At 34.6% G+C, this 11744-nt stretch overlaps 1 protein-coding gene and 1 non-coding gene across 2 annotated transcripts; both read left to right on the top strand.

Moving 5' to 3' along the window:
- Nucleotides 1-3608: 3608 nt before the first annotated feature.
- On the top strand, nucleotides 3609-3681 carry TRNAA-CGC (transfer RNA alanine (anticodon CGC)). The gene has a single exon. It is a non-coding gene; the product is annotated as a tRNA-Ala (tRNA).
- Nucleotides 3682-3865: 184 nt separating this feature from the next.
- Nucleotides 3866-5560, top strand: LOC127082051 (2-oxoglutarate-dependent dioxygenase 19). The gene is made up of 4 exons (XM_051022274.1): nucleotides 3866-4168; nucleotides 4255-4493; nucleotides 4738-5065; nucleotides 5147-5560. The coding sequence occupies exons 1-4, from the start codon at nucleotides 3929-3931 to the stop codon at nucleotides 5390-5392; spliced, it is 1053 nt and encodes a 350-aa protein (XP_050878231.1). The 5' UTR covers nucleotides 3866-3928; the 3' UTR covers nucleotides 5393-5560.
- Nucleotides 5561-11744: the final 6184 nt, after the last annotated feature.

The following is an 11744-nucleotide window of genomic DNA, read 5'->3' as shown; positions in this document are numbered from 1 at the left end:
GTCAGTCTCTTTTGTCTCTTCCAGCCAGTGTGTGTGAGTTTGAGCAGTGTTATAGCAACCATATTCCTTTCTAGTGTGCGTGGATCCCGTAGAGTACTACGGATGCGTAGGGGTGCTAATACCTTCCCTTCGCATAACCGACTCCCGAACCCATTCTCTTTGGTCGCGAGACCATGTTCTTTCCTAGGTTTACTTCGAGCGTTTCCTTTCCCTCTTTTGGGATAAATAACGCACGGTGGCGGCTCTGTTGTTTCTTTCTTTTCCCACCGGTTTTTCGCGTGATGCGACAACGTGTTATGCAACCTTGCATGCATGCCATGCTGACTCCTAGCCTCCATAGCTTGCAAAGCTGTTATGCTGCACTGCATGCATGCTCCTAGGACTCGCCACTTTGATTGGCGCAAGTTAGGAAAATTTAGACCATGCGCCACAAGCAATGACACATTAGTGTTTGTTTGCATGCAAAAAAACTTCCATGTGATAGCCTAAATCCTCTATAAATATGTCTTTATCTCAACACATTTCCATAAAAAACAATCAACAAACACACTTTATCAGCAACAAACACACAAAAGCATTCCAAAGTTTGACTCTATTAACCATGGGTGAGACACATAGAGGAACCATTGACAACATTGCTGATTTTGTAAGTTATTATTTCAAATATATTACTAAATTTGTCGTTACATTACTATATTTCTCGTTACTTCTTTTCCTAAATTATTTTCCTTAATTATTTTTTGTTAGGTTCCAAAGAGATTTCATTTTCGTGTACATGAATATGTCTCACACGACGATTTGATAGAATCGTATTTACGAGCAACCGATTATGGTAATTTACTCAACATAGTCCCATATATTATTTATTATAAATTTATCCTCGCTTTGGTAGAAATATGGAGACCCGAGACACACACATTTCCTCTTCCGTTTGGCGAATGTACCGTCACACTAGAGGACATGTACATGTTGTTGGGTCTATCTCTCGAAGGTAGCGCTGCTAATGGTCGAGTTAACCAAGATAACATAATATGCGAACAACTTATGTGAGCCCTTTTGTTTGAAGACACAACAAGGGGTCAATGTATTGATCTAAAGTATCTTAAACAACATTATTCGAATATGATATTAACCAAAGATTCAGATGAGGATGAAAAAATAATTAAAACTCGGTGTTATATTATGTTACTATTTGGTAATTTTTCATTTTCTGAAATTACTGTTAATACTGTAAATATTATGTATTTACCTTTGTTAAGGAACATAAATAAAATAAGAATATATAGTTGAGGTCCAGCTGTTTTGTCCCATTTATATAGTTCTTTGTGTAACAACGCACAAAGGGTACTTTTTCGTTTTATTCTTGTGCTTTTTTGCTCCAAGCATAGGATTGGTCGAAAATGTCGTCACTCGCCCCCGTCAATGAGAACAACTTAACATTCCCATTCGCGACAAAGTAAGTTTATCTTATTATTTCCACTTGCTTACTTTATACTACAACTAACTGTAAATAATTTTTATTTACTTTTTTCGGTTTAGGTGGTTTGTTTTATGGATGAACTACAAAAAATGTCCCAAACACGATATAACGGTCTATCAAAATCTTATAGGTCAACTTGAACTAGCCGATGTATTACAACTAAACAACTCATCATCTCTTTAATTTACAAATCAGACGATGTATTACAACTAAACAACTCATCAACTAACTGTAAATTTGTAAATTATCCTATGCTTGAAGCAGACGATGTATTAATCTAAAGTATCCTAAACAACTCGTTTGTTTTAATATTACTAACTTACAAATCTTCTAATCATTTATTTTTACTCTACAGTTTATCTAGAGGCTGTATCTGGGTCTCGACCATGAGATTAACATCGAGGATGATGCAATTTGGACTGCAAAAATAATAATCATCAGGTTTACTATTGTGGAGATGCACTAGAGTGCCTGTGTCAAATTGTAGTTTGACATGCAACAACAAATCCTAGACCCGACGTGTTTGGGATAATGGCATCAACTAAGAGTTGATGCCCATTGGTATTATTTCGATTGGAGAGAGTTCGATAGGGAGGCGTCGTCAATGGAAGCACCGAGATCAATGGACCATAATCGAACCTATCATGCATGATGCTAGACCAATTCAAAATTATATGAATAAGTATAGGTCGGTTACAATGACATAGTTTGTGTCTGACCCAATGTGTTTGATCGACCCACGCCATCATATGCCCAACAACTAACCCCACAACATTACCATACCAGATACACCAACAACCAACCGAACATGATTACGGACCCACATACACCCAACTCCGAAGCCAATTCATGCCACACATCCAAACACAAAACCAAGAGCATTACCCATACCACCAACAATCATATGACACCACCACATCTTACTATAGCTCCGACAGGACATGTGATTCCACCTTATCCTACCATAGCATCCAACAAATGTACGTCCAAACATCACATCACCAAAGTACCCAACCAACACATGCCTTTCAAACACCATAAGATTCAATGTCCCAATTCAACCAACCAGTCCGTCCACACGTAAGCCAACCAACACGACCCAACTACGACAACATGGACACCAAACTCAATTACGATAGTGTCGACTACTGGGGAGATATGATTGTAGATTTGTTAGATAACACTAATGTCCCAGGAACCCCGCACCAATCACCTTTGACTTAGGTGAATACTAGAAGGCTCCAAACACCTCAGAGAAATCGTGAGAAACCTCAAAGACAAACGAATGCGCCGTATAGAGCCGATGCGCATTACGATCGAGCAGGTCACTAATTTTTTTTTCCGATCATTGAGTTCAACTTCTACAATAACTTAGATAATTCGATAATTCTTTTCATAAATTAATATAATAATACAACCAATTAATAATAATAGCTGCAAAGTGGATGTGATTCAAGTTTGTCAATTAAAGAAGTATATAGGTTCAACATTTGATAAAGCTCAGTATAAAATTAACAATGGATAAATATATTTTCTAATAAACCTTATTAAAAAAAAGGAAATTTAATTAAAATAGTTTTTAGTTTCAAAATTAATTACGACTCTTAAAATCATAATTTTATATGGAAAATATTCAAAAATATAATTTTAATATAACACTAAAATCCATTTATAAATTATAATAGGTTAATAAATGACACACTCTTATGATTTTTATGAATAGTAGGTTTAGTGTGAAAAAACAAATTTGTTAACTCTTTGTGCATTGTCTTTTAAGGATTAATCTGAAGTTAAAAATGAATAGTATCATATCTATTTCAATGATTAAGAGAAGAATAATTTATAATCTCAACTTCAATTTTTTAACGCTTGTCAAGTATCAAATTTAAATAATTTAATTATCTAAAAGTTATGTGATGTTTCGTTGCTTCCTATCAAAATTTAATTTTGAGTGATTTACCGCTCCACATTTTTATGTCTCTTAATGTTTATACCGTCACAAATGCAACATATATATTAATTCAATAACGTGATGCACTTGCTACGTTTAAACTAAAACATGTGAATACATCACCTCAATCTAAGTATCTATATAATATATATAAACATAATGTAAAACAAACATCAAGGGGTTGTAGCTCATATGGTAGAGCGCTCGCTTCGCATGCGAGAGGCACGGGGTTCGATTCCCCGCAACTCCATTTATTTTGATTTTGCGATATTCAACGATACCAGGCTTTTTTGTATTTTCAAAAGGGCCCATTGGGCTTTTAACGGTGAGTACTGGGCTATGAATGTTTGAAGAGAACACGTAGACTGAGCAATGACTACTACATGCGACGTCGTTTTTGTCTCTTTAGCATCTGTCAAATTAAGTGATAACTATCTAATAAATTTTCTTCATTAATTTTCTCTATTTTACATCCACCACTCAAAGATACAATATCCATGGCTTCAGCTTCATCAAATATTTCAAGCATTAAAGCTTTTGCAGAATCAAACAGAGCCTCTCCCATCCCTTCCAATTACCATTCCTTTACAGATATTGGTGATGTTGCAGTTGCAGATGAACTTGCAGCTTCCATTCCAGTCATTGATTTTTCTCTCCTCACTTCAGATGATTCTCAAATCCACGCCAAAGCTGTTCATGAGCTCGCCGAAGCCTGCGCTGAATGGGGCTTCTTCATGGTAACTTTTGCTTTCTACTATCTTTTTTTTTCATAGTATTTTTCCCAAATGATACATTAATTTCAATGTTAACTATGTATGTTCAGCTCATAAATCATGGAGTTCCAGAGAGTCTAATGGAAGAGTTGATGAAAAAATCTCAAGAGTTTCATGATTTGCCGGTGGAGGAGAAGAAGGAGTTTTGTGATAATGGTGATCCCTTTTCACCCATTAGACATGGAACTAGCTTCCATCCTCCAGCAGAGAATGTTCATTATTGGAGAGATTTTCTCAAAATCTTAACATCTCCCCAGTTCAATTTCCCCCACAAACCACATGGTTACAGGTAACTTATTTAAAGACGTAAAATTTCTTAATCCAGTAGTTATTTTCAAATTCTTTACTATTTTAATGTCATTTGAAATTATTTAAGTTTAACTTGAATAAAATATTTCATATAAACTATTTTAAATTTTTTGAAATAAACTAAAATAGAATTGTACATTTCAATTTCAATGGTGTTTATTGCTAATCCAAATGTCTTTAATTTTATATCATTGCCCTATATTAACTTGTGAGTATTTATGCAGGGAGGTTGGGTTTGAGTACAGCCGAAAAATCAACAATGTTGCAAGGAAACTGATTCAAGGAATCTCAGAGAGTTTGGGATTAGAATCCAATTCCATAATTGATTTCTCTGGTTTTGATTCTGGCTTACAAATCTTTGCAGTGAACTTATACCCTCCATGTCCACAGCCACACCTTGCTCTTGGCTTGCCTTCGCATTCTGATGTTGGCTTCTTAACCTTCCTCATTCAAAATGGAATTGGAGGACTTCAAGTTAAACACGAGGGCAAATGGGTCAATGTCAATCCCATTTCCAATTCTATAGTTGTCAACATTGGAGATCAACTTGAGGTCACTAATCTCTTCTTATTCTCAGTTTCGATCCTCAACATTAAGTGTTTGATTAATGTTTATCCTCTAATTATTGATTAGGCTGTGAGTAATGGGAAGTATTCAAGTGTGTTACATCGTGCAATTTTGAACAACAAGGACACTAGGGTCAGTGTTGTGGTGGTGAATGGACCTGCACTAGAGAACGAAATTGGACCTGCACCTAAGTTATTGGAGAAAGAGAGGCCATTGTTTAAAAGTATAAAGTATCGTGATTATTTTCTTGTTCAACAGAAGTCACGATTGTCAGAGGGAAGGGCATTGGACCAGATTAGGTATAGTGGTTAATAGATGATAGGGTTGAAATTGGAAATATGAATGTGGAATATGGTTGATGTTAATTAAATTAATGGTGTGTTTATAGATTCAATGAAAAAGGATAATGTTCATATATGAAAACTGGTAAATATTAAGAAAGGTTTTATAGAAAAATGATTGGAGAATTGCTTTAATGAATTTACTTTAGTGTACTATTTTAGTGATGCTTATTGGTTTACAAAATTTGGACAAGTATCATTACCATGTGTTTGTGTACTTCATAATATCTTGTGGCTTTCGTCCTTATTGTAAGTTGATAATTTAGTAGTATGTTTTTAAAAACATTGCTATTGTTATCCCCAATTATATAAGAAATATTTACACTGTATAAATTGTTTACTATTTTTATATGATGAATAGTGTTTTTTTAAATAAAAAGTATATTTATGAACAATATCATGTGAATAGTATTTATGAAAAGTGACTTTTAAGTGGTGAAACAAAATTGATTAATAAAATATAAAAAATTGGTTAATAAAATGATGAAGTTGGTTAATAAACACATAAATATTAAACATAATTTTTAGTTATAAAATAAAGTTGGTTAATGAAATGTAAAAAATTGGTTAATGGAGTGATGAAGCCGGTTAATAAACGTTCAGATATTAAAAGTAATTTTTTATAATAAGATAAAATTGATTAATAAAATATAAAATATTGGTTAATGAAGATATAAAATTGATTAATCACATATTTTAATATCTACTCCTTAATTTTTAAATAAAAAATTTATAAAGGAATATTTATTACTAATAGTATTTCAAATAAATTTATAACACTTCTCAAGTAATTGGCCAATACTTAGAAAGTTACACTTAATTCTGGAAATATAGAACACACCCTTTATCAAAGAATGTCCACCATCCCTTCTCTCGAATGATACATTACCGAAAAATATTTATTACTAATAATATTTCAAATAAATTTATAACACTTCTCAAATAATTGGCCAATACTTAGAAATTTACACTTAATATATACAACACACCCTTTATCTATACACAAGAACAATTGTTTGGGATACAAGCAGCTAACCGAAAAATAGAAAACTGAAATTGTCTGCTTATAACACATGTAAACTTTCTGGTACCTGGTTATAGGTATTCTAAAGTTAATTCTCAACACAGTGGTAGCTGATTACCAAAACCCAGAATCCGGTTACTGTTGTTCTAAATAAGACAAATCAATATATTGGTAACCTAGTTACCAAAATGCAGTAACCGTTTACAACACTTGAATTGTATTATTTTCACAAAACACCATCTAATTCAAGTGCTCCAAGTCTCCCATGCCCATATGCTTTTTCAGACTTTTGAAGACTTCACTCGACACTTCTTTTGTCAGCAAATCGACCACTTGGTCTTCATTTATATAATATCCAATCTCAACCTTCATTCACTAACAAGTTCTCTCAAGCAGTGATACCTCATCTCAATATGCTTGCTCCTCCCATGTGAAATTGAGTTCTTAGCAAGGTTTACAAGAGAAACATTATCAACCACGAGCTTCACAATATTTCCCTATTAGTTTCCCAGCTACTTCAACAAATTCATTGACCATACGACTTCATATGTACATAACGACGCCAAAATGTACTCGACCTCACAAGAAGAGAGTGTCACTATTTGTTCCTTCTTCGACTACCATGAGATTGGTGTGTTTCCGAACATAAAGATGTATCCATTTATAGATTTTCTATCATCTTTATCCCTACATCAATTGGAATCGGTAAAGTCGAGCAAATTACATTTTCTTCCCGTGTCCATTGCACGAAATATGATTATGCAACCAATAACTCATTTAACGTATCTTAGAATCCTCTTGACTACTGTCAAGTGAGACACCTTCGGTCTCTCCATGAATCTACTCACGATACAGACACCAACCGCCAAACTCATTAGCGTATTAGATCACTCAAATCCTCATTTGTTTTAGCCGATTCAAATTCGACCATATTTGCAAAATGGACAAAATCTCCATCATCATTGATCTTGTTATCTTGGAACCACTCACAATCTTGGAGCTTTGGAGGCGAACCTCTTTGCCTTGTTGATCTTCTCACATTCTCTTCAATTTGGGCTTCGACGGGGTCTGCTTCTGCATTATTAAGCACTGCATGAACTGTTTTCTCATTGTTGTAACCAAGTACAATTTTCTGGTAATTGGGTACATGCTGGTGCAACTGCTTGATTTCTTCGAAAACGACGTCTCAGCTGATCACGGTTCTTCTGTTTACTGCATCATACAACTTATAACCACTAGTAGAGTGATACCCTATAAGTATCATCAATTCTCCCTTATCATCCAACTTTTTTCTAAGTTATCCCAACACATGTCAATATGCTACCAAACCGAAAACTCTCAAATGATTCAGATTTGGTTTAAATCCAGATCATGCTTTCTTCGGTGTTATCTTCTCAAGCTTCTTTATCGGACACTTATTCAACAAATATGCAGTTGCGGACACCACTTCTCCCCATAATTATTTTGGCAAGTTTCTCCCTTTCAATATGCTTCTCCCCATGTTCATAATTGATCTATTCTTCCTTTCAGAAACACCATTTTGCTGCAGTGTATAAGACGATACTACCTTATGTACTATTCCCTCTTGATCACAAGTGTGTTACATCGTGCAATTTTGAACAACAAGGACACTAGGGTCAGTGTTGTGGTGGTGAATGGACCTGCACTAGATAACAAAATTGGACCTGCCCCAAAGTTATTGGAGAAAGAGAGGCCATTGTTTAAAAGTATAAAGTATCGTGATTATTTTCTTGTTCAACAAAAGTCACGATTGTCAGAGGGAAGGGCATTGGACCAGATTAGGTATAGTAGTTAATAGATGATAGGGTTGAAATTGGAAATATGAATGTGGAATATGGTTGATGTTAATTAAATTAATGGTGTGTTTATAGATTCAATGAAAAAGGATAATGTTCATATATGAAAACTGGTAAATATTAAGAAAGGTTTTATAGAAAAATGATTGGAGAATTGCTTTAATGAATTTACTTTAGTGTACTATTTTAGTGATACTTGTTGGTTTACAAAATTTGGACAAGAATCATTACCATGTGTTTGTGTACTTGATAATATCTTCTGGCTTTCGTCCTTAATGTAAGTTGCTAATTTAGTAGTATGTTTTCAAAGAGTATTGCTATTCTTATCCCAATTATACGATTTTTTTTACCACAGTACCCCTTTCTTGAAATAATAATTTTAATATATCCCGTTTTAAAAAAAAATCTCAGAATGCTCCACTTTAGTCCTTTGACTCGTCAATTCAAAGGACGAGTTGGTGAAACATTTATCGTGATGTGTAGACTCGGCCAATGGTTGACCGAGCTTATGAAGGGGAGTTTATTTATTTATTTATTTTAAATACAATTTTATAATTTAATTACATGATTAGAATTATTATTAAATAGTTTTCTAATTATTTTTATATTTAAATAATAAAAATTAATTTTTTAAAATAATAATATTTTTGTAAATTAAAAATTTGTTTTAATAATAAAACTATAAATATTATAATAAGACATATAATTAATTGTAATGAGTAATAATAATTTTATTGATATACATGGAAGAAATACATTTTATTTATAGTGACCGTCTGTTCCACATCTTGTGCCAATTTTTTTGCGTTTTCCTTTGTCCAAGTCTTCTTGTCTTTGTCTTGGGGGAGACAGAGATGAGTCGGAAGACATATCTTCATGTTGATTTTGTTGTTGACTTTGATGTTACTGTGATTTGTTTGGAGGCATATCCATACTGTCGAGTTCTTGAATGGAAAAAGTAGGCATATTCAGTAGATGCTCATCGGTGAGGTCAAAGTCGGGTATTGAATGTGTTGGTTGTGTGAAGGTGCTGGGTTTGGTGTGTTGGTTGTGTGAAGGTGCTGGGTTGGGTGTGTTGGATAAGAGGATAGTAGACATCATCAGTGTTGTATGTAGGAGTGGATTGTGCGAATGTGGTGTTAAATGTTTGAGGTTGAGAATGAGGGTTTGAGTTATCAAAGTTGGACTGAGGAATTGAAGTGTATTGTATGGGTGAGTGTATGTTGGTTTATTGTTGATATTGTTGGTTGTAAAAGTAGTTTGTTTGTGGGAATGGAGTGTGAGGATTATGGTATTGGGTTGAGGTGGAATAAATTGTGTGTTGTTGGGTGGTCTGGGTGTGTCGGTAAGTTTGTTGAGCTAATGATGATGGTTGGGTCCCAAATTGGAATGTGTATGTAGGGAGAATGTCTTGATGTAAGGGTGATGTTGTTTGTTAGGTTGAAGAAGAGACACGTTGACGGGGATCAATCAAAAATTATGAACCAATTCATGTATTCTCTACCCGGCTTAGACTCACCAATTACCGAGTTACCTTGTAACACCAAATGCCTTCTCCTTTTCCATTATTTGAGCTCTTCTTTGTTTAAATCTTGCCAATGTTTATCCCAAGCTTGGACCATAGTCATATTATGGTGTTCACTTAGACATCTTGGCTGAGACGGGATGTGTTGTTCGAATTCAAATTGGAGTTTGACCCGATCCGTCTGATGCATCTCAACGGTAAAGAAACAATATGTCATTGCACTCCAGACTCGACTGTCACTATAATCAGGCACTGGATATTGTATGTACGACCTCCATATAAATTGTTAAAAGAAATATAATTATTAGAATGTATAAAAGAAATTTAGATAAGTTGAATATTATAATTAACCATACTCACATCATTTTCTTCCATGTGTTCAATTGCAACACGGTACCTACGTAGATGATGACGAGGATTATTTCCATAATGCATACCTCGTTTGCACCATCTTGCATTGAAAAAAAAATATTAACGCGATGTATAATTAATGTTGAGAAATATAAATTGCATTCAATGAAAATCAGTACCTTAATGCATACGGATGTGATGGAACCTCGTTACTAACTGGGGAAAACAAGGGTATGCGTGTGAATGCCCAAACACTTAGTAATACAACACAGTCTCCTATGCTCTTCACTCCTTCATGGGCTACCTTGCACATATGTCTATATAATATTGCCAGACAAGCAGAACCCCAACTGTATGTGTTACATTTTTCTAGATCTCCTATTAAAGGTAACCAAGAAGAATACAATAAATTGTGACTTTTATCTGGCATTAAAAAAGTAGAAATTAATAGTAAAGTATAAACTTTTGCATGAAGAATGTTTTCCGCCTCCGCCGGGGTAGAGTTATTTTTTAGCTGTGTTAATAGAGCTTCTAACCAAACAATTTTGATAGAAGCCCCATTTTTATCCGAAGCGGTCGATTCGACGCCCAAATTCTCCATGTAAACATCATTAGTTACATTTGTTGGGCCATTAACAACTTTACCATTAATTCGGAGACCGAGTAACATACTCACATCCTCTAGTGTGATAGTACATTCACCAGTTGGTAAATGAAACGTATGTGTCTCGGGTCTCCATCTCTCTAACAATGCAATAACTAGTTTAGAGTCTACTTTTAAACTTGCTATCTTGGCTACATTTGCAAAACCCGCTAGTTCCAAATACGGTATTATAATCGCACTTGGTTGAATGTAACTGTGAGAATGGACCCGAAACCTAGTGTCTTCCTGAAATTCATATAAAAATGATAATGAATATTTTTTTTTTGTGATGAGAAGCCGAATTTAAAAAAAAGTAAAGAATACATAGACTTACATATTCGACAATGTTCACTGCTGTCCCACAGTGTGATTCGCCCATCCATAACAAAGACATTTTGTAGTTGTGAAATAAATGTGAAATAGAAGATAATGAATATTTGATGTGAGAAACTGAAAGTAGTTGATGAAAATTAGTTGTGGATGAAAGGTTAATTTATAGGGGTGGAAAAATATTAAATCAATTGGTGAAAATAGTGTAGGTTGATGGAACTTATGAGCGCATGCATGCAAAAAAACCTGTAGTGTGTTCCTTGCAAGGATTCCCTACATCAAAGATTCCCTGGCTGATTAGACATGGAACTGCCAAAGATGCACGCGTTCAGACCCACCCATTGGATGGCCGAGCTAAGCCTGACATCGTGTTAACTCGTCCAACGAAAGGACAAGCTTAGCCTTCAAGCATTTTGGGTCGTCCAACGAATGGGCGAGCTCGGTCTTCACGCTTTATCTCTCGACAAATGAAAGGACAAGCTACTTCTGAATGTTTTTTTATCCGCCCAATAAATGACCGAGTTAGGGTTTAGGGTTTGGTATCCTTGGAAATCGTTTTTTGACTATAAATTAGGTCTTTAATGGTATTCATTGTCAACAAACCAAATCTCCTACATTCATATCTATATCCAA

This window comes from Lathyrus oleraceus, chromosome 5, assembly GCF_024323335.1.
Source record: "Lathyrus oleraceus cultivar Zhongwan6 chromosome 5, CAAS_Psat_ZW6_1.0, whole genome shotgun sequence".
Lineage (NCBI taxonomy): Eukaryota > Viridiplantae > Streptophyta > Magnoliopsida > Fabales > Fabaceae > Lathyrus > Lathyrus oleraceus.
This window is presented reverse-complemented; position numbering and strand designations above follow the sequence as displayed.